General features: G+C 39.8%; 1 protein-coding gene and 1 long non-coding RNA gene across 7 annotated transcripts in view; both read left to right on the forward strand.

The window, feature by feature from the left end:
* Positions 1 to 24,357, forward strand: part of rbfox3a (RNA binding fox-1 homolog 3a) — a 530,829-nt gene that overhangs the window by 260,915 nt on the left and 245,557 nt on the right. For 5 of the 6 annotated variants that reach the window (XM_069517547.1, XM_069517543.1, XM_069517539.1 and 2 more), the window contains exon 4: positions 17,583 to 17,645. In XM_069517547.1, coding sequence (XP_069373648.1) covers positions 17,624 to 17,645 — 22 coding nt within the window. In that variant the 5' untranslated portion in view covers positions 17,583 to 17,623. Of the gene's footprint in view, positions 1 to 17,582; positions 17,646 to 24,357 lie in introns of those variants that run through there. The other variant, XM_069517545.1, reaches the window with a different exon arrangement.
* LOC138406039 (uncharacterized) lies at positions 21,384 to 22,695 on the forward strand. Its single transcript, XR_011239708.1, has 2 exons — positions 21,384 to 21,875; positions 22,647 to 22,695. It is a non-coding gene; the product is annotated as an uncharacterized lncRNA (long non-coding RNA).

Raw genomic sequence — 24,357 nt, forward strand, 5'->3', positions numbered from 1 at the left:
TTCTGAGGTTTTCTTGATTCTCATGAGTTCTATTCCCTGGGGGATGGGCACTGCCTGGCTGAAAAGATTAAAAAAATCAGAGGGATTGACTTGAAACTGTATACTTTATCAGCCACATTAGTTATCATCTAGAAATGAAATAAGTGAAATAACCATAACTCAGGTGTCAACCATGGCTTTTCAATAACAAGTATCTAAGGAAATTGGGACAAGGAGTTGAGGGGGACTGGGGGAGGTATCAAGAGGGCTGCAGGAATTTGTATGTTTCATGTTTTTCAGTTAAAAAATCGGACAGGACACAACTGACACAGATCCATTACCAGGCAGCCCTTTTGGTTTTGGACATTGTGGAGGGTGCTTAGGCACCCGCTATGGTGAGAAGTAGCAGAATTGCCAGGTGAATGATAATGTGGACAGGAACCAGGAGGGTGGTTTCCTTGACATCTCCAACACAAAACAAAGGGTCTGGTTTGGTCAACAGTTTGAACTGAGGTGGTATTTTGGGGAAAAGGTTAGTATTTCTCTCTTCAGTAAAATTACAAAAACTTGACTTACAGATAGCGCTGTTGTTCATAATCTTTTTCTAGTTGATGACCAAGGCATACTAAATCCTCAAAAGTTTCAACTCTGCCCCTAACCTGACTAGCAAGAAGTGCTTTAATGTTTTTCACAATCATTTTAACAATGTAAGCCTCTGTGAGAGTGGGTTTCCATCTTTTACAAAGAGCTCTATAAGAGGAAACAAAGTCTCTGATGGTTTCTATCTCTTTTTCTCTACTGGTTCGGACACATTCAGCTAGCTCATCCTCATTATTTTCGGAGAGGAAAGCTGCTAGTAAAACAGTTTCAAGGTGGTGGCTCTAGGTGATTACTGTCGATCGGGCAATTTCCCAGCAGTCACAGGCAGACCCATGGAGTGCAGTTCTGAAGGTTGCCAGTATCTCAGCATCAGATACTGGATGAAGAGCAAGAAAGTCATGGCATTTTAAAAAAACAAGTGAGGGGATCAGGGTCATCATTAGACTCTCCATAGGCAGGAAAGGCCAAACTGATATGATCACTCTTTATCATAGGTTGTAACTGCAGCTGTGGATGGTTTATCCAAAGCATTAGCACTAGAGCTTCAAGGAAATTGCTTGAATGTTTTGTGATAACTTGCAGATTCTTTCTTCAGTTACTGTGTAATGAATTGAATTTCCACTTGAAGTTGTTCCACTATAAAACTTATCTTTGACAAAAGGGAGGTTTCAGAATTTTTCAGTTCCTCTTCCACCATCAGTTTGACCCCCTTATCTATTTCTGTTTCCGTAACTTCTTTATGAGATGTAACTCTTTTTTGAATTGGCGACGATTTGCACCTATTTGAGCTACCAGATCTTTAACTTGTTCATTTGAGTAATTTCTATGTCTTTCCAAGCATGCTGTCAGCTTTTTATTGGCAAAGACATGAGTCTTTACAGCTATTTGAGTCAAGTCCCGAGCAGGAGTAGAGGTTACTCTTGGAAGTTTATGTTGAGATGCAGAGGAAGCTGTAAGATTCAAAAGACTCAGGTGAAGAATGCACAGCCTCTGGTTCCCAAACAAGGGACTGATTGACAGAATGCACATTTTTCATGTGAGGGGATGATATGGGCTGGCCAGAGACATGAGATGTCTGTACTTAAGGATGATGTGGAATTGGGAAGTAAGCCTGTAAATGTGCACTAAATGCATTAGAGACATTAGAATATTGTTGAGTATATGCAAAGTGTTTTGACCTCAAAACCCCTCAAAAAGACTCTATAGAAGATATACATGGAAAAAACTAAATTGTAGCTTTTATTCACTTAATGTTAATTAAATTCTAGGTTCCAAGCACCAGGTTGGGGCACCATTTCTGTAACATAGTCAGAGAGCTAACCTGGATAGCTTGTTATCCTACTTACAAAAAGGCATCAAAGGAATCCCAAACAATCAATTCAGTTAATCAATTAGTATTCAATTAATCATTAAAATCAAAATAATCAAATCAAAGAAGTAGGATTATTAAACATCAAAGACTCCCATTCACCAAAATATAAATTAATCAATATAACTCAATTTCCCTTTAATAGTCCAAATCAGAAAATTAAATGTTGTTGTAAATGTATATTAAATCCATATAATCATTGATTTTTGAGTAATCTGAGTTCAGATGATGTATGAGATTATGTGTATAGGAAGTGTCTTCAGGAAAAAATGGTTTGTATGTTGTATTCAGTTCAGTTTTTCGTAGTTCGATCAGTGGAGAGGGTGTGTGTGTGTGTGTGTTTGTATGTGTGATTGAGAGGGATGTTAATGTGCAATGAGAGTGGAAAATGAGGGCAATGTGTGTGTTTGAGGGGGTCCTTCAATCTCCAGGGAGAGTGAAATATGAGAGGTGAATTAACCAGAGACAAAGGGAATAGGGGAAGCCAGAGAGTCTTAGTATGGAGAAAAACTTTTTGATATTTTTGAATAAACTTCATCACGCTGCAGGGCTCAGCTCATTTGCCTCTTTGTCCAGGGAGATTATGAAAAACCAGCTGGTTCTTGGATCAAATGCCACTTTTTACTTAAATGTTGGTCACTTTTCTTCCTCTTTTAGCACATAACCGGTTTATCTTCATGATTATCTCCTTCCTTTAGTTACTCTCACAGTTCTCCTCCATGTGAACTCCTCCTGTGTTAGATTTTCCTCCTCCTTTTTGGCTCACAGATGTGTCCAACTTATAAACTCCCTTACACCTCTTTTTTCCTGTTCGAGTGAAAATCTGTCTATTTAATTTTCTCCTACCTGCTACAACATAAGCAGATCACTTCAATTTCAAAAACTTTTCCAAAATTCTGTTATTGAGATAGAATTCAGAAATGCTTTGCAGTGCATCTACCAAAACATGAGAATTTTGTCATTGTTTCGTGAACACTGTGCAGCAGCCTCAATATTAAGATGCATTCTAAACCAAACGCAAAAGACTGCTTGAACTGCGATAAATGGTGTTCCACCTGCTCTGCCTCCTCCTGACTAAATTCTACTGGAAACTTCTAGTGACCACGTTTGTCCTGGGTCAGATTCATCACTATGAGCTGTTAATAATATAAGAAATTGTGTAGCTTATTTATGATAGTCCCAGAACCTGAGGGAACACACATATACACACACTGACTCCGCTGCCCCCTCTCTCTCTCTCTCTCAGACTCAACTAACGTCTCTGACTAGCCACCTTTTAATTTTTAATTTTTAGAATTGATGCCACAATATCAACACATGATCATCACATGATCATTATTTTTCTTAACGAGGTAAATCTATCCCTCTTGCTCTCTTCCTCTCTCTCGCTTTTTCTCACACACACACACACACACACACACACACACACACTCACAAACAGTGTGACTGTTTGTAAAAACAACTGAATTTGTACTCAGTCAATGGATGAAGATCCGGAGGAGATGGCGGCACGCTCGGTTTGGCTTGATGTGGTAGCGGCAATGATGGAGACACATAGAGGAGCAGCAAATTACTCACAGAGCTGCTAAAAACTGTAAATAAATAACTTTTCATGGTCAAAACATGTATAAGAAGACTCCAAATGATCACTGTCAGCTGACTTAATGGAGCTGTGTAGACTCTGTCAGACTTGGTGGCACTGCATGTAAAAGATAAAGGCTTTTTTCTGAATGTACATGTATCTATTCATAAAACAACAATTTCAAATATTGTTATTAAGCAATTCACAGGGGTTTTAAAAGTTCAGTTTAGTCTCAGTTAAAAATGTACAGTCTAGAAGTGCATCAGACCTTGTGATGTAGTTTTTCTCTTGATCCAGCAGTTCAGCTTGACCGATTACATGCCCTCTTGACCTATCAGTAAAATGAGTCAGTATGTTTATGTTGTATTGCTATGGAAATGGAGGATGCTAGCAAGAAAAGCCGCCCTGATTGGATAATCTTGAGAAGCAGGGTGTGGAAGTACTTTTGGTTCTACGCCACAGATTGTAAACAATCAAATGCTGTCTCTGAACCATGCAACTGTCAAATGTGAGGGCTCATTTGTTAGCAGCAGCTGAGGAGGCACCACAGATGTGTTTCATGCCAGTTTGATTGGAACAGCCCAAGTTCATAGTTTTTTTTAATAATCCTGATGACAGCAGACCACCAGCAATGAAGACGTGACCCCCTGCAACAGTAATGCAGCTGTGACGATGGTCTCGGTGGTTCCACGGTAGAATGTGTGCATGATGGGGACCGGTGCTCTGGCTCTTCTCATTCTGTGGGGAAAGTAGAGGCGCAGCTGAGCTTTTCTGGCCAGTGATGCGGTGTTGCTGCTCCAGGAGAGGTCCTCACTGATGTGAACAATCAGTTATGATGATTTATAAGTGGGAAAGCATCAATAGCTTAAAGGGGTCACTGGCACTGTGGTTGGCTGTGGCTCAGGGGACTGTTATTCAGGAGGCAGAGCTGGTCATGATGAACCATGGCTCCTCCAGTCCACATGCCGAAGTGTCCTTGGGCAAGACACTGAACCCATAATAACCCATGACAGCTGGTCCATGACTGTGAATGATGTGTGATAGAACAGCGGCATAAAAAATCACTGTACGAATGTGTGTGTGTGAAGATGACTTGTATTGTAAAGCATTTTGAGTGATCGTTAAAATCACATTGGTGCTATATAAATGCAGTCCATTTACCATTTATGATTAAAATGGATAATTTTTGCATGAAACCATGACTGCTGACTGAACCACATCCCCTTTTCTGGAATAAAAGCTCAACATTTTCCTCATATACCCACTGTTCACAACAGCAAATCTTTGCAGCAGATATACTGTCTGGTTGCCGTCAAACCGGCTCTGTAATGAGTGCGTGTGCTGGCTGAGCTGACAAACCTACCCTGTTGCTTATTTGGCCAGAGTAGAGGAAGTAATTATAATAAACCAAATTGCATTAATCATTTACCTAAAGTCTGCTGATGTGTGAACAATTTAGAGCTCTCTGTTTCAGGACGCGAGATGAATTCAGTCATTGCCGAGCAATAAATACATTTTTCACCCAAAATGCTGAAGAGTGGATATGACATCCAAAATGAAAGTTTATTTTATTCATATTAATTAAAAATTAAAAATTATACAATAATGGAGCTTGTGCTGATTTCCCCCCCCCCCCCCCCCCCCCCCCCCCCCCACACACACACACACACACACACACATACATACACACACACAGCCTTACTTGCGTCTGTGTGTCTTTCTGCCGGCCCTGTTTCCTCCAGATTTAATGAAACAGGGCCGGCAGAGTGGTCACAGCAGATCCATGACAGTGACTCTGGTGTCATTTAAGAATCAATAAAGCAACGGCAGCAGGATGAACAAGTGGAGGAGGAGGGGTGTGAAAGTGTGTGTGTGTGTCCCCTTTCTCTGTCTTTCTGCGACTGTCAGCAGAATGGGGCTTTTTATGCATAGTAATCATGTCACATAGAGAGAGCCCTCTCTCCATCTCTGACACACATACACACATACACACACTGCCCCTGAGAGTCTAACATGACCATCTAATGGGTTATTTGTTCTCTGTTGCTCCATGTCTGTCTCACCTCACACATCGTTACCATATACGTATATGGGGACCCACCCTGCTCTCTCTCTCTTTCTCTCAAACACACAAACACGTATGAGTACGTGACATTGATAATTATTTCGTCAAGACAGATACTCTATGTTTTCGGGAGAGCGTGCATTTAAATGATATTGGACCAATGTGGTCGTGTTCAAGGCTTTGCAACAGAGAAAGAACATTTTTTGCGATCATCACAACTTGTCACACCTGTCTTTCGTATTGAGTGAATCATATGTACTGTCATTTTGAACTATGAATTAATTTATATCCTTGTCTGTTGTTCTTGTTTCCATAGGTTTTGTGTTTTCCCTGAAATCAAGTAATGCAGCCATGCAGACAGAAAAAATCTACTGTATCATTAACAAACAAATGCCCCACCCACCATGCATATTTAGGGTCTTGAAGAATTTGCAGATGGTCATTTTTGTCCATATGTGTGAAAGTTGAACCTTAATTTCTTTACTCTGTATCCAGTGGTGGATAGGCGGCTGAGGTCAGCAGCTCTATCCCAGTCTTCCCTAGTCCGCATGCCGAAGTGTCCTTGAGCAAGATAATGAACCCCAAATTGCCCCTTCTCTTCGAGAATGTGCTGCATATAGATGCACTGTATTAATTTGTGTGTGAATGTAAAACTGTACTGTAAAGCGCTTTGAGTGGTCATCAGGACTATATAAATACAAACCATTTACCATAACAACGCCAACTCCTGTTTTGCCTCTATTTCTATCACTTCTTTTGCATCTACTAATATTAGTATGCTAACCAAGCCCCAGCCTGTCTCATCGTTTTCTGATAGCAAGTCACTACAGTGTCTAGTCTGCCTTGAAGCATTGCTCAGAATCTGAATTTTGGGGTTCATTATCTTGCCCAAGGACACTTCGGCATGTCTTGTAAACGCAACAATGACTGAAGCTCTTGGCAAGCAATTATCACAACCACCTGCTCTCAGCAAGAAACCACATTTTGCGCCAGAGAAAACTTGCATATCGAGTTTTAAAATTTCAGTAACCACCATTCTATAGCATATTTATCATATCCTGATTGTTTCTGCAGTCTTTTAGTGGGTGTCTGGCCAGAAGGCAATGTATATACACTACCTTGATGGCAATGACGCAAGGGAGGTATTACTGCTCAAAGCCACTGATTTATTTGGTAGATTCAGTATAGTCAGTGTAGCTTTAGGAGTTGTGTGTCAGTCTAGAGAGCCATGATGCTGCAGCTCTATGAAAAAGCAGTTTCAAATTAAATTATTTAATTGAATGAATGCATATCATTTAAAAAATACAAAACTATTAATCAGGGAATCTATTTTCCTCTTAAGAAAGGCATGGAACATTAATTTTACAGAGCAAATCTGTGTAGTGGTAGCAGAAAAAAATTAACTGTTTGTAATACCATAACTTTTAATATGACTAACATCACTATAAAAGCATTATATATTTATGTATGCTAACAGAACAGAACAAGGCCAGGCTATATCCCTCCACTGGGTCTAAGTCCCTTTACTGGACACAGGCCCAACATGATGATGAGGATGATTAATCTGGAAGTGGAAGCTGGAGGTTTGCTTGTAGAGTTGTCCAGTGACTTTCCTCTCAGGGATTTTTCAATGATTTGTCTATGTGTACTTTACATTCATTTAACAGCAATCTCCCTTTATGGCCTGCCATATGCTAGTGAGCTAGCACTTTAGCCTGACTTATCAGAGGCTCCACTTTGAGCCCCTTCAAAGGTACATTAATATAAAGTATACTGAATATATTACCCTGAGCTGGCATTAAGGCAACAACCTCTAGATGACTGTTGTTCTCACAAATACAATGCCACAAAAAGATGTATGTATGCATTCATTCACACACACACACACACACACACACACACACACACACACACACACACACACACACACACACACACTCACTTATTTTACCACCTGCCCATTAGTCTTGCATTGTTTCCCTCTGCCACTGACACAAGCTGATAATGCTAGCTTAGATTATTCTCAGTTCAGCAGTTTTAGCACTTCTGGAATTCATGTGGAAAGCTCTGAAAGTGTTTGTATGCGTGTCCACCTCTGTAGACTAAAGCTCTACACCAAAGGCGAGTGCTTCTACAAGCAGCCAGCGGAATCATAGGTTTCGCTCCAAAATCTTTCTACTTGTACTCAAACCCTGCTCATTCATTTTTACTGAAAACTTTTCTTTAATTCATACCTTTAAACATGTGTCAGGCGTAACTAAGAATAGCGCACATTACAGGCTGGCTGGTAATTTAAAATCAGTCATTTTAAGCAAAATTTCAGTTGTTAGGACCCGCCCCAACCCCCCACCTCTGATTGGGTAAGGTGTAAGTGAGGAAGGAGATGATTGTTTAGGGTTTGGGAAAAAAAATTAACAATCACCAGTTATTGAATTGTCTTGATTACTTTTTTTCAGCGTAACCATCGCATCCATCTGCACAGGAACACAGTTGAGTAATAAAAGCAAGAAAAACATGCTGAAGCAAGTTACATTACCACCTGTGGCCTTCATAGACCTGCAGTAGTTTTTGCATTGACGATCATAGTAATGTACTAATATTATATGATAACTAATTTAGTTTTTTGTGAAACAGTTTGATGAATTTATTGCTACCATTCATGGATGTTCTCCTTTCTATATCCCATGGAATTCTTGAGGGCACTGGAAGGTCCAGGGAGATAAAGTAGGTAGTAGCCTTCAGGGGTACCATTGCTGCTCTGGTTTTCATCTCAGAAAAGCTTTATCTGGCTTGGGTTGTTATTTGTAGAAGCTACCCTCTTGGCCTGAAGCTGTGGCTTTCCCGGAGATTGTGGCATTGAGGTAGAACTAAAAATGGACAAACAGTATTTGTGAGATGGAGAATGAATGGCACTGTGCTTTATGAAGCTAAGAGGCTAGATGCTGTCATTGCTCACTGTGGCACTAACCCGTGAAATAGAGTTGACCCTCTGAGAAATGGCAGTTTACCACTCGCACATCAGACATGGAGCCATTCACATGTTTACAAAGAGAAAGAGGTGTAGTCAATTTCAATTGGGATCCAGAGATTCCCCACCCCCAAACACAGACACACATGGACACACTTTTCCAAATACACAAATACAGCATGTTTACTCCAGACAAATACAGTGGGGCTCATCATGTTATTGTGTTACTCTCATTTCACATCTTTTACTCCTCACCCATTTCTTACATCCTCTTTTTTCCATTTCAGGTGTTTACAGCACATCTGATCCCTGAATTATTCTGGGAGTCAATTGTGTCTGATGCCTATACCTCCCTCCTCACTCTCCATCCTCATGTCCACCTTCTCTTTCTTTTCATTTTACTTTTATTCACAAACGCTAGCCATAGAGAGAGAATAAAACACAAGCAACCAGGAAAACACACGCAGGGCCTTGCATATGACATGAGAGGGGCTTCATCCATTTATGCATGCCTCATTTAAGTGTTCCTATTGTATACATCCCCCGGGAAAATGTATGCAGATGGACTGTTGGTGCACACACATACTCACGCGTATACACACATAAATGCAAATGCTTATGTAGCCAGTGTTTTGCTGAGGTTGGGGTCTTCCCTCTGTGTGGAGAGACATAAAGATCAGTGGCCATAACACACAACCAAGCATACTGCAGTATATGGCCATAATGAAGCTTTTATGTGGACCTGGCACTATAAATGAAGGCGAGAACTGAAACGGCTATTCTGCATACTGTGGGCTCTCACAAAGTAAAGACAGCCAACTGTAAAGATGGGGATATGAGGGCTGTGAATGTCTGAAATATCTGAAAAGATAGGTATTCCAGCATACATAGTCTTTGTCAGTCCTTTTTCCTTAGAAACCACAAAAGTATTTTGAGGGTAATTGCAGATTTGTCTACTAGCATGGCAGCATTAATACATATTTGCAATCACAAAGATGTTTCGTTTTAACCTCTTTCTGCCAAGGCTGAAAAAGCACATTTTCTTGCCCCTTAGCCATTACAAGTAGGTTTATACACTTTAGGAAAGAACACTGGTGTCTCCTTTTTCAGTTCCACATCAGTTCTGAATCAGTACAATTCTGATACAATAATTATGTTGCATATCTACACAATCTGTGTCAATGTTATATCTGACCTTTGGTTAAGTTAAGACAACTGGACTGTGAATGTGAACTCTAGCCTGTGGTGCAACACAGTCTACTCTCTGTCCACCTGAAAACCACCCCCTGGTGGCTGCTGCATACAATAAAGGTTTGTTTGATTAATCTTGATGTAATTTTATATAATTTCCCAATCTGTACTTACAAACTAGGATTAGTCTTCCCTCCACCCCACAGTTCAAAAACTGAGGAATAAAAAAATAAAGGGCTCTATTTATGTAAAGTGTCTTTGCTAGTTTTAAAGTGACGTGATTGCAGTTGTCATTTCTCAATTCACTTGTTTTAAAAAAATTGAAAATGCAGTTACGTCCAACTAAGCACCCATGCAGGTCTTAAAATGATGTGGTCAGGAACATTGTTTGTCCATTGCTATTTTGACGCAGTGGAAATTCAAATATATTTTTACCAATAAAATCCTGGTTTGCAGTCGGTGGTACAGTGTTTCACTGCTAATTGATACATTCAAACATTTTAGATTCCAACTAGAATGTGCCAAACCAGTGTATCTAAATGTTCTTAAAATCAAATTGTATATTGTTCTGCATGCTATCCAAGCCTGTTACTTGAATATACAATCAAACACTACAGGGGCTTGAAGAAAACGATGTCTCCTTTGTCTCATCCTTCTTTTCAACTAAATTAACTTTGTTCAGGCAGCAATTAGTTCCCTCTGTTTATATGCAGTGCAGATTTACACAGTGGTATCCTTGATATCCTCCTCTTTTATTCCCTCACTGTGGAGAAGCACAATGACATCCCAAGGTTCTGACCGCACCCCATCTCATCAAATGTCACTTAAGTAAGGGACAAGCCCCTGATCCCTCATTGTGGCCCTGCAGTTGAGCCTCATTTGCCATCTGGTAAACCACACTGATATACCAAGATCAGCAGGAGGGGTCATTTACATGTGGTGAGATGAGTGCTGCCTGAAAATTGGATCAGTTGTCTTTAGTATTTACACTCAACAGACTACAGATGAAATGTAGTCAAGGAATGATTATTGTTATTTAAACAACAAGACCCATATGGAAACATCATGGTGGCTGTTAAATATTCTTAGAGGAAAGAAAGAGGAAATTCAAATCTCATCAGTAGCCACCATCACCCAGCAGCATGTACACATCTGTTAATAAAAAGGCCCATTACTCCCAGTAAAGGAGCCCCAATCTTCAAGATCACTGCTGGTGAGGACGCTGAGTTTCCAGCATCAACACCTGATATCCTGTGAGCTCAACTCATAATTACTGCAATAAAAATCAGGCTTCATGTCATCCCTACACCCATCCCCACCCACAAGGAACTTATGTCTTTTCTTCAAGCCACAAACCAAAGAGTGATGCGTATACCGCGACATAACAACTGTCCATCCTTCCACAAACAGCTAATGACTCTCTCTTTTCATCACAGAGCAGTAGTGATTTTGTGTGACTGACGTGATGGATTTTTAGGATGCAGCTTTACATCCTTGTTACTTTTTATGACTTCTTACATTTTCTTAAATCAAAACAAACTGGAGATAAAACTGTGTGATCTTTGGGATTATGTATCCATCATTCTGTTGTTGATGGCAGCCTATGTTTGTTTGTTTCATCTAGATTGTCTTTTATTTTGGATGCTATACAGTTAGTCGTTTTTCATTTTTATGCCCTCCCCATCAGCAATCTTCCCCCATTTTTTCCATGTTTTTATTACGCTTTCTATCTCCATATACACAATACACAAACTACTCTCTGCATCTGCTCCTTCTCATGGTTTTCATGTTTTCCTTAATTTCTTTTCATATCCATATACACTGTTATATCATCCACGTCCACCTTGTTGCTTTAGTGCGATACCATATTTTTCCTGTTCCTTGTCTCGCCCATCATATACCATGTCAATTTAGCCTGCCATCTTTCTTTCCCTATGTCCCTTTTTCTTTCCCCATGCCTTTGTCTGTCTGTTGGTGCCAGTGATGGTCTAATTGTCACATTTGCTGTTATTCATCAATGACTGAGTTTAACAGGCCTATACTCTGTATGTGCTGGCATTTGGGAGCTCTCATTAACATTTACTGTGCGGTTTAGTAAAGGTGATGCTGAGATATGTCCAGGCTACAACTATTCATCTTGTCCCATCTGGAAAGTTTGCACTGCTGCGGTTCACAATTGCCTGCTGGGAGAACTGCTGTTAAGACACACACACACACACACACACACACACACACACACACACACACATGCACATACACACACACACAAACATATTGACAGTTGACATACCTACCCTGTTGCAACCTCATACAATCCCGCACTGCCCCTGCTGTTCAAATATATATATATTGCATCTTGTGGATGTGTAGTAATAATTACTGAGGACATGCACAACCAAAGTTCTAAACAGATGCAGTTTATCCAAGGAATCCATCATGTACAAAGTAACGCTTGGTTGAAAGTAAGTATATCTCTGGCTTACATTCTTTTCAGGCCTCTCTTTTGTCTCATATCTCATTCAGACCATTATATTGTCAGAGGGAAGTGCTTTTGGAAATTCTTGCAGTGGCTGGGTTGCTTTAAAACAGACATGTTCCTTGTTGTTGTGATGCAGGATTCTCACATTTTGTCAAATGAGCTAAGATTTTCCAAGGATTATTATGGAATGGAATCTGACATACAGTTCTGTACATAGCTAACCTCACCAGAATGTTGTGTAGCCAAGGCTTTACACTGCAGTTCACCTGCTGCCATAGTGGAAGTTGTACACCCAGGTGAAGCACAGACAAATACATAGGAAACAGTTCCTCTTGTTATCTCTTGTAATATGTTTACCAACCTGGACCTAAGATGGATTAAAGGTCACTGGTGAATCTAGAAAAGAGAAATACAACTTTGATTGATGATAGATGCATGTTCTGCTTTAGCTAGATGTGCATCTATTTGTTAGAATGGGTTTCCAGAGCTGAGTGTATTTGAGAAAAAAAGAAATGTCACGTTCAGGTGCAAAATATTGCCAGTCTGTCATTAATCAATGCACAAATGTCAGTGCCACCAGCATTAATCCTTTTTTGTGAGCTTTTATCTTTGCTAATGACAACGTGTTATATACATGGTCAGATTTGTCATAGTGTGAACAAATGAGTCGCCTGCAAATCAAAACAGTAAAACAAATGTTTTAATCTATTTCTCACACAAACATTGTATAAATGACAGTGAAAGGAGGAGTTCATTTTTTTTTATCTTCTTGGTCTTCTTGTCTTGAAGCAGAATCAATTTCCTTTATGGTGTCAGTGGACCTCTCTCTCTTTTGCGCTCATACACACACACACACACACACACACACACACACACTGTTTGTCAAACAGAGCTCAACAACCTCAACCTGCTCCATTCCTTTGCATCTGCTCCTCTTGTTCTGTATTCTTATCCCTCCCTCCTCTCCATGTCCTTGCCTTCTATTTCAATTTCAACTCTCTTTACATCTTACTGTGTTCACCGTTTCTTACATCCTTCCTCTCTTTTATTCTCTGCCTGCGTCTTATGTGAGTTCCCCCGTCCCTCTATTCTCTCTTCATTTACTCATTTACAATTCAATTTATTGGCCATAGGTTTACCACTCTTCTCCACACAATCTAAATTGGGCTTTTGCATTACATCGAGGGGCAGCTGTGGCTGAGGGGGTAGAGTGTTCGTGTGTGAATGGGTGAATGGCAATAAACTGCACTGTAAAGCGCTTTGAGTGGACATCAAGACTAGAAAAGCTCTACATAAATGCAGACCATTTAACTTGGTCTGCATATTTCTGTTTCCCCACGTTTCCCTAATCTCTCCCTGTATCTCTTCTTCTCTGGCTCAGTGTGATGGGACACAGGAGGTTGCTGTAATTTGATTGGAGGTATTAAAGTTGATTTGATTAACCATGGGCCAAATTACTGGCTGCTTAATGGAATCAGACCCAGTCACCTGCCAGGGGCCCCTATAGTCGAGGTGCTCAGCCCTGACACACACACACACACTTGCCTTGAGCAGATCACTTCTTTATAGGTACAACCTGATCAGACGAAGTGGCAATGCTGTAAAAGCGGGTGGGTCATCATGTCAAATTCTTCCACTCAGTGATATCAGACAGTAATTTCCTGTGGCCTCGATGGTCAGTTAGAGTCACTGCTGGTTTCATTCCTCCCAACCCAACATTATAAATGTGCTTTATCAAGCTATTCATTAGAGTTAGCAGCAGCAAAAACAGGCGAGAAGACACTTTAATTACACTGATGATAGATGAGGTTTTTACAGAGTGCAGACACTGTGGTTCCAGACCACTACATCCAGATTACAAATCAGATTCTGGCTTTTACTTTTGAATTTAATTTCGTTATTATAAAAAATTATATTTAATTATTGTATATTATAACTATTATGTCATCAGTGATATAGTAATATTGTGCCAGTAGGAATAGTTGCAGTGATGTTGGTTGTAGGCTTATTAAAGAAAGCCCTTACTTTATACTCACAACATCGATCCTAATGGCATCATCAGGGTTATTGACAGACTCTACAAAGCTCCTTGTACAAATAATAGCGATTGCAACATAACTAAATGCAATGCAACTGCAACTCCTTATGGTGGCAACCTCATAGAACATCACTTCCATGAGCATTATAAACTTTTCACACATCATCCAGTTCACACACACTTGGGTCTTGGGTGATCTGATCACAAATGGACAGCTCTCAGTGCGTCACTTCACACCTGGCTTTAGTACGCATCTGCACATGCATCTCGAGGGACCACTTGTGATGGTGGGATCTCACTCCCCCCGCTCTTTATGCAAATAATCACATAGCTTGATCATTTGTGTTTGCAAAGACCAATTGTGTTGTTGTTTTAGCCAGGCTTACTCTTGGCGGCTCTGTTGTTGTTTGTGTGTGTGTGTGTAAGAGAGAAACAGAGAAGGCAATAAGAATGACTGAGTTAATGATCTGCTTTAATATGTTTAAGACAGAACATAAATATGTGCTGGTCAATGTTGATGTTGTGATGATGGAATCACTGAGAAGTGGAAAATCACTTTTACCTTCAAGGTTCAGTGTGTAGAATTCAATGGTAAGGTTGCATGTTGCAGCCTTATACCCCTCAACTCACTCTCCCCTTCCAAATATGAAAGATAACCTGTTTGGACCACTGTAAAAAACATGGCGGCCTCTGTAGAGAGGACCCACTCCTGATGTAATTTTAAAGTAAATATAAATATTCTATGTTAAAGAAAACAACAATTTGTACAATTTAGATGGAACACACGAGTGAAAACATCACTAGGGTTAGTTCATATTCCTTTCTGCCCATAGATCCATTTCACCAAACTCTTACACACTGAACCTTTAATATGTGAAGTGCTTTGAGATATATGTTGTGAATTGGCATTATACAAATTACAGGGAATTGCCTTAAATATAATGTTAATACCAAGTCTAGGTTTTTGCAGCTATTCTACTTTCCTCGATTTACTTTAATTTTGAAACTTGAAAATGAGACCAAACCTCTATCTCTTCCCATCCAAGCCATCACTGTCAGACACACACACACACACACACTGCATAATACATTCCCTTGCTCCTTACCCTGACCATTACCCTACACATAACTCTAACCCTAGTAAGTGCTAATCCCCAAACAGGCCCTTGAAAGTGGGTAAATGGTCCTCATAAAGATACCCGTACAAATACACACACACACACACAAACAAACAATCACTAGAGGGTATTAGAACTAGAGATCAGATTAATGCAAACCATTTAAGACACAGTTGCTGCCATCCTTTGCTTGCCGCATACATTTTTAATCAGAATAGGCTTCTCTCCAACATTGCACTCCATTAATTACCATACAGCAGCGAGCAGTCAGAGGTGCCACCCCGCCGTCATCACACCACCATCAACGAGCTCTGCTGTCACTGCTACTGTTTGGCTATAGGAGCACTCTCAAAAACTTTTTTTTTTGTTGTGAGTGCAAGACTGTCATTGTTTTTATGTGTGTGTTGACATCCAGTATATCATGAAAGTGCCGCAGTGGCACCAGATGTTAATGTGGTTTCAGATAAACTGTTAAATGTGTTTGTACGTGTGTGTGTCAAACTATGTCAGTGGACTGAGGCTGAATACAGTTCATCACTGTGAACTTCAATGTGTTGGATGAATTATAATTTCTTTTATAAACTCTCTTTTATCTTTAAATTAGTTACTTCAGCCACTGTGGTTGTCTATGAATCATTAAGGGTAATCAAGTGCTATCTCTGAGCTAAGCCATTACAATAAGGTCTTTTCCCAGAAATCTTAAAATGTCCATAATATGTTATCATATGTTGTATTTTTACCACTTGTATGCCGATGATCTGGAACATAAGCCTCCACAAAGAGTAACTTAATCAGGTCTCTTTTGGAAAGGTGAGGTGATATGTTCTCAAGTAAAATACACATCTATGTTAGCCTGTTAATATAACACCATATACACAAGGTTAATAATTATGCCTAAAACGGTGACTTTGTGTTTTTCAATTACTTATTAAATAAAAATTGCCCTTGTATGACAGCTTCTTAAGTTTAAGCTTCGGTGTGTAATTCTGGAGGATATAGTTCGTGGTGCCTTTGAAATGAAAGTGTGGCATAATGAGAGGGGTTTATTCATAAAGGACAAAATATTAGAAATACCTGTATAATAAACAAACAAGTTAACATGTTTTACTTCTAAATTCAGTGAAGTTCAGTCCAACATTTGAAGTGTTTATTGCAGCAGAAGAAGATAGTTAAGAGTTTGGGTGTTTGTTTCATCACAGAGAAAAGCATGTGGGGGAACTTGACAGGGCACTGACAGCAGCACACAGGCACTGGGATCTCTGGAACACTGGAAAAATAATTTACTAACACCAAATACTTGCGCTCGTTCTGTGTGCATCTAGCTGGGCATTGCGGCCAGTGGAGCCTGGCTCTATGGCCAGGGCAAGATGGAGAGAGAAAGACGGAAGGAGAAAGAGAGAGGGATAAGCCTGAGAGACACAGTGAACTTGACAGGGCAGGGACTGGGATCTCTGGAACGCCGGAAAAATTATTTAATATCCTCAAATATTCGGCAAGTGAGTGGATAGGAGAGGAGCGCTCGCTCTTATGGAGCCCGTACATGCCACCTGGCTCCCACTCTACGAGTTGAGAGGAGGGCTCACTCGCTCGTGTGCGTCTAGCCAGGCATTGCGCACCTCGGCTCAGCCTGTAGAGCCCGTGGACACCGCCTGGCTTCCACTCAGGGAGTGGAGATTAGGGCTTGTTCGCTCTGTGTGTGTCTCCACACCAGTGGGCCAGTTAAAATGATATAATAGTACCATGGGCTGGAAGTGGCCCGCGGGCCATGAGTTTGACATCCCCTATATAACCCCACTATCGGAGCCTGCAGGTTGCATTGATAAGCAAAGGAAAAGATGTAAATTTGTTGTACCTTAATTAGACAGCTAAATTGGGAGGGTATGTATGATATAGGATTGTGGAGTGTATGGCAGAACATCTGCAGGGAATCATTTTGAATTTTTAATTATTATTATTATTATTGTGACAGATTTATTCCTGTTGATTCGCATGTAGTTTCAATCCAAAACAATTTAATTTAATTCCATTGTTTTCTGAATGTGCAAAAATAGGAATCTGGTTGGTTTAGAACATTAAACTTCTTACATGTGAATCAGGCATCTGACTCAATTTTCTTTTGATTTGTTTGTTTGCCTGCATTCGATGTTAGAATGTGTCTGACCTTTTTCTCACTGTTTTCTTCTTGTTTGACAGGGTGGCACATAGGTCCCTTCTTACAGACCAGTCGGCTGTACATGGAGACCCCCAGTTGGGCAGGTCAGTGTGTGTGTGTGTGTTTGTGTGTGAAAACATCTTGTTTTGTTGCAGACACTCACACAACAGCACCGCATCTGTATGTGTGTATGTTCCCTTATACAATGGTTTTACTGATACATGCACTCAGACAGCAGCTACGTAGGTGTGTGTTTGTGTGTGTGTGTGCGTGTGTGTGTGCAGCTGGCTGTTTTTGTGTGTATGCGCAGAGGGAGAATGTGCTGACTGCAGTGCTTTGGTTCTGGGCATGCCCATTAGAAGTAGCTATAAATCCTGAGCACAGTGCTCTCACTGTGTCAGCAGTCCAGCCAATGAATGGATATTAAACGCCACAAAAAGTCTCTTTTATTCTGCCTGCTTTTTTCATGCTGCTGCATATCTATCTATCTATCTATCTATCTATCTATCTATCTATCTATCTATCTATCTATCTATCTATCTATCTATCTATCATTTTCTCTTCTCTTCCACCCCTCTTGTTCCATCCTCTCTCTTGCTCTATTTTGCTTTCTCTGTTACAATGAAAGAGAAAGAGAACCAGGACGGCACCTCTGCCAGACCTGCTGGGGTTCCATTATCCACAGTTAAGACCATGGGATATTTTTCTGCATTAACATCAATTAAATATTATTTACAGATTGTCACACTGGCATTTTTATTTTCAAAGTAGGCTAGTGTATGCTCCCAACAATTGTATTTTTTTAATGACGGCCATAGAGTTGTTATGAAGGAGAACAGATGATAAAATTCTAGTGAGTTTGTGGATGAAGAAATCTAGATTGCTCTCAGATGTAAAGAATTTAGGAGCAGTTGTTAATCATGCAGAGCAGCTTTAAAAGCAGAAATAACGGAATACTCTAATGTCTACTTTTAAAATGTTGACCGATTGGCTGAAACCAGGACTCGTGTTGTATGAACTTTGCACAGTAGCTTTTGGATCTTAAACACAAAGTGTTTTGCTGTTATGTTTCCCAGTTTCCAGTGTGTTTTACTGCAGACTCATAAATGCTGGCTGTAAACGCTCCTCCTAATGTTACCCTGCACACTCCCTGCAACTCTCCGCTCACTTCCGAACCTCCATGCAGCTTGATCATAAAAAATGTATTATTATTTCGATTAAATTTGAGCTTCTGAAGTGTGACCCTGGATGTAGGTGTGGCCATCTGTCCTGCTGGCACATCAATACCAATCTAATAGCAGGAGGAAAGATCAATCACAACCAGCTTAGATCTGTGGACATATACGCAGCCCATGTGGTCTCTCTGCAGCCTCTGCACCAAACCATAGTAGTAAATTCCATTGTTTCTGCTTCACTCTGGGTACACATTTTTTGCTTTTGCAGAGCATAGTACACACAAAAGGATTGAGGATTATAATGCTGGACTGTGGATTTATCCGGATATTAGACTGTAATCTTGTATTAAATTATCATAAGGAAAGACTATGGGCCTCATTCACCAATGAATTGGAAAGTTTTTTCTTAAATTTGTTCTCAACGAAGAAAATGCTCATTGCTCTTAAAATGCAGAATTGCTTGCACGTGTTATATTGATGAATGCCATGTCTTTGTGAGTTGAAAGCGTGTGCCAGTTATTTGTAAGTTATTCCGTATGTAGCACCCCACCAATGTCCCACCAATGCCCATAAAAGAGCGTGAGACTTCAGGACTGTGTGCACAAACAGAAATGAAAGAAACTGGAAATAAGTTTTTAAGAAGCTAAGAATGCCTTAACTAAAATGTAAAGACAGCGGCGCAAAGGACTCTAAACACTAAAAAAGATGTTAGCAGTGGATATAAAATAACATCCCCCCAAAAAACTACAGGGGATGCAATTACATGTTCAGTGAAAGCTGTTTCGGGAGAACTAGTTGATGAATTAAAGAGAAGTGGTTTTCGTTTCAGCGGTTGCATCTCCTGTGTCATCTCTTGTTGAACGGAAAAGTCAACTCATTTTTCAGAATTAATAGGTTTCACTTAGACGAGAATATTTTAACTAAAAGCCGCGGCTGTAAAACCATGGACAAAATTAATACGTAAACACCAGTGTATAAGACCTAAAGATGGGTGAATCTTTATGTGAAAAAGTCTTCTCTTGTCTGATTTAAATCTGAAAGATAGAAATTATCCCAAAAAAATGGAGTGAGACCTCTTTAGGATAATAAAATATAAAGTATTATGATACATGAAGTCCTATTATACATCTGTGTAATGGAAAAAAAACACTATAACTGATTATTTTGCACAGCAGTCAGTTGTGTTTAAGAAAATATTGGCAAATGTAAGAGTATTTTATAAAGAAGCTTAATTTTAGGAACAGTGTGTGAATTAGGTCCCAATGATCTGAACGTCATAAAAAAAATGTGCAATCATAAAACTATAACGTATGCAAGAAAGAAGTCACAGGAATTTATAAAACACACAATCACAATTAACATCTTACCAAGCTTAGCCAGGAGTTTAGATATTAAGTTTTGAACAGGACCTTTCGTGTAGTCGCCATGAAGTCTACTGGTCCAGACAAGGTCAGAGTTATATTGTAACAAAAATGATTACACGCACACACACAAACACACACACACACACACACACACACACACACACACACACACACACACACACACATACACACACACACACAGTTTTTCCTCCCTCCCAATAATATTTATTACAGATTGGCCTTGTTCAGCCTCTGTCAGTGTTCATCGACAGGCCTCTAGGCCCAATCAAGCTCGGCAGCCCAATCACAGTGTCATGTCATTTAAAGGAAAGTTGTGTGGCTCAAGGTAAGGATCATTGTTAGAGAGGTGAGGTTCCTCTGAAGCTCCATGACGAGATTTGTGACAGTGATGTGCAACAAAATCTTTTGTTGCAATTGTGTTTGATGTGTACAGATCTATATGACTCTGACACAATATCTCAGTTTTTACTCTTTGTTGTTTTAATGCTACATGTGTTTGGAATTGATCTGTTTATTGTCCTTATATTTTAATAGTTATGATGTTACTTTTTTCTGTTTTTACTTTACTGTTTCGTTGTGCATGCATCACAAAGAAAGAAAGAGAAAAGACACAGACTGAAAGATAGATCAAAATAAAACCGTGACCTCGATTTACACCTATATGCAATCTCATTTCTAATTGACAACAGTTCTACTTTCTCTCCCCATCTAATTCAGAGTGGCAAAAGGAGACAAAGGATTGTGCTAAAGATGAATTAACAACTAAATAAATCCTGAAGAAAATACCATTGAATGGGGTGAGAACCAGAAAGCAGCACGCCACAGATTTATCTAATCACGTTAAACATCACTACAACACACATTGTAATAAAACTGTGCAACGACCCATGACCCATCCTTCACCAAGGTTCTGGAGAAATCTGTTCAGTATTTTTTTGTTAATATTGCTGACAAACAAACAAACACACAAAAGGATGGGTGAATAACTTGGAGGTAACAAACGGACAGGGGTGCAAACATGACCTTCTTGGCGGAGATAAATAATGGCAGTCTGTATTGATTAATACCATTTTATCTTAAGCCTTCAACTCAAACAAGTGTACTTCCCCACCACCCTCTAAAGCTTCGTGAGACTTGTCTTCTTAAAATTAGTCAATTACACTGAGTCTTCTCCGCTGCCCAGAGGTTAATTGAAGCTCTTGTTCCTCTACTTGAGAAAAGAATCTCACTCCTGCAGTTATTTTACATTTGTCACATACAGTATTCACCATCAAATAGACCAACATGTTTTACAGTATAAGCAGTAGTACTACAGAACACATGGTCTCAGTCAAAATATTGTCTTGATCCAAACAGAGAGACACAATGACCTTTGACTGATGATTGATCCCTTGACACAGACACTGTGCTGACTGCTGAATTAGACCTGCTTGTCATTTGCTGGTGTAACCCACATAAAAAATCAGGTCACTAACCCTGTATATGTCATTTAGACACTCAGTTCATCTCCTGTAGGGGGCAGTGTTTTCCCATGAGCCTAAGACAGGTATCGCGTGAAGAAGTCTGCACCTGTGTGTGACGCAGTTCCCTCTAAAACCACGAAGCAGACAGTAGCAAACTGTAGCAAACAGTAGCAGACAGCCACGGCTAAATTAAAACAGACGTCCGCAGACAGAGACGGTAGTCACAGGCAAATCCAGGCTTCGTCCGGATAAGCTGTGAGCCGAGGAGGATAAACCCCCCTTTATGAGAATTCATGCTTGATGAACCTCTGGTGAGTTAGCAAACTGTTAGCTGGTTGTTCGCTACTCGGCTGGAGGAAAAGATGAATATATTGTGCTATTAACTCGGTTTAAGTTGGTCTAAGTTACTTAATAGATGTCACAAGATGTTTTCAAATGTTTCCCCACGACTTTCGTGCACTTTATATTGTAGTTTATTGCTTGAAAAAAGGTTGCTAGCTTAATGCTAATCGCGACCGCGATATGCTAATCGCTAGCCCGAGTTGCTAATTGCTTTATTGGTCGTTGTGTTTAGCTCATGCTAATCGCTAAGTTAAAGCTAAGTTTTCATGTTTTGCAAAGAAAAGGTGCATTTCATTTCTTTTTATGCCATTTGAATTACTCATTTGTGTTAATAGCCACTGCAATGGGTAACAGTGCCATTGAGGTGTGGTATATTTGATTCAAGAAATTACAGTTGAACATAAAAATTGTAATTCATCTGATGTTAAAAGAGTTAAATATTAGATAGATGGATTAAAATAGCTAAAAATTGATGATATAAGTAAAATAGAAGTTAAAAGGGATGCATAAGTTATGTATCTGTTAAAAATGTGACACTGTTGTGGATGGTAATTCATGAATAATTGGTTACATTTATGGTTAAACTAATTCATAGTAATTCATTTTAGTGTGTGTATGTATTTCCTTGATATTTGGTAATATATTTCATGCCTAGAGCTAGAGCTGAAAATGTTGAGATCTCATAAGAAACTGAGACAGAATCAGATGAAGATCCTTACAACTTTGCACTTTCTGTGTAGGTTGGTTTTTTTGTTTCGTGCTAGTCTGATCAACTATCAGAGAGATAGAGAGACGATTAAGATGGCGAGCCCAGCCCAGCGATTCTGAGAGAGAGAGAGAGTTGGAGATGTGGTGTGGCCAGCCACAGAACCTACTTTGAGACTCCAGATCATCTGAATCACACATTCTGAGAACAGATAAGACACACACACTCTTCACCTACCCGGGTAGTAGAGATTTAGGATGAAATACTTGAATGGACATTGATACAGAACATCCACACAATTGGATCCCTTTTTCAGAACTGAACTTTCTTGAGTTGGAGAGCTCAATTTCAATGGACTCTTGATTTTGTGTTTTTTTTATTTTTGTGGCGCCTTATTTGGTAAATAAAAGTACAGCTAAGCTGTCAATGTTATTATTGTTGTGCATTGATATTAAAGTGTCACCTGTTCAAATTAAACCACACCCACTCCTTTTTGTGAGTAAACTCCTGGTGCAACTCCTACCGGACCTAGAGCGATGTGATGTCTCTTTAACCTAAAAGTCAGGACCAAAGGTGCTACACTAATGTTGGTGAAGCTTTAAGTTTGTTTCCTCCTCATTAAAAATTAAAGCTTGGCCTTTTGATGGTGATGGCAAAAAGCAATTGGTGAGCTGTTAAAGCAACGCAATTACAACACATACACCAGAGTATCATTTTATCAATGTTATACTCTCACTTACAGATATATCTCATTGTATCCATAAAACTCTTCAGATCAGTTGCACATAGCGTGTACTTGATGTGCATAATCATTGGTAACAGAGATTGAATTGGCTCACTCACAAACTGTGATTAGTGTGGATTTGTGAGGTTTTATTGTGAAGATTCACCAGCACAGAGACGGGGAGAGCTCAGCAGTGTAAATGACAAAGTTTGCTTTGTGTTTTTAAGTGATGTCCAGTGTCTCTGATCTGCTTTTAACACTCCCTGAAAGGCCATTACAATTATAGGAGTGCTGGCCAGAAAGAAGGGGAAATGGAGAAGAGGGTGATGAGAGTAAAAGAGGAATGTCAGCACAAAGACTGGCAGAGATGCTTTTAGCCTCTCTCTGCAGGAGTAATGTCCAATTACTGCTCTGTTTGAGATTGCTGCTTCACACTGTCATCAGCGTGCGAGCACCAGGTTATGGCCTCTGCAATGGGCCGATTGTCAGCTGTCATGGATCACAATCAACCAGCGAGTCCTCAGGCCATTTCGACAAGCAGCACATTTCACATTGAATATTCATGTTGTTTTACTGGTTATAATAGTCCGGAGTAGTCTCAGGCAATGAATTTTAACATCATCATGAAAACATCCCTCCTCTCCACATTCAATAACACACTTAGATAAGCTCAGTGCTGCTTTCCAAATGTTCCACATAATTTTTCTAGGTGTCGTCCTTGCGTTTTTTTGCATTTAAAGAACGAGAATAAATGACCATAACTAGCAGCTGGTCTCAGATATGTGTGCATTGCACAGCTTTCTGTGATGGTGGTGCAACAGTCATGGTAGGAATGCTGCCTTCAGACATGTCAGAGCAGTGAAACTTTCTTAGTTCCGCTTCCATTCCAATTACTACAGAGCGCCATCTTGTTTGCTCTCAATGTTCATTCTTCTCCCAGTCTATGAATCTCTCCTTGTTGTTAATCAACAGAACTAGAAATAAAGTTTTAAACATTCTACTTTATCTGTGATGTATGTGA

This window comes from Paralichthys olivaceus, chromosome 21 (assembly GCF_024713975.1).
Source record: "Paralichthys olivaceus isolate ysfri-2021 chromosome 21, ASM2471397v2, whole genome shotgun sequence".
NCBI classification, from domain to species: domain Eukaryota; kingdom Metazoa; phylum Chordata; class Actinopteri; order Pleuronectiformes; family Paralichthyidae; genus Paralichthys; species Paralichthys olivaceus.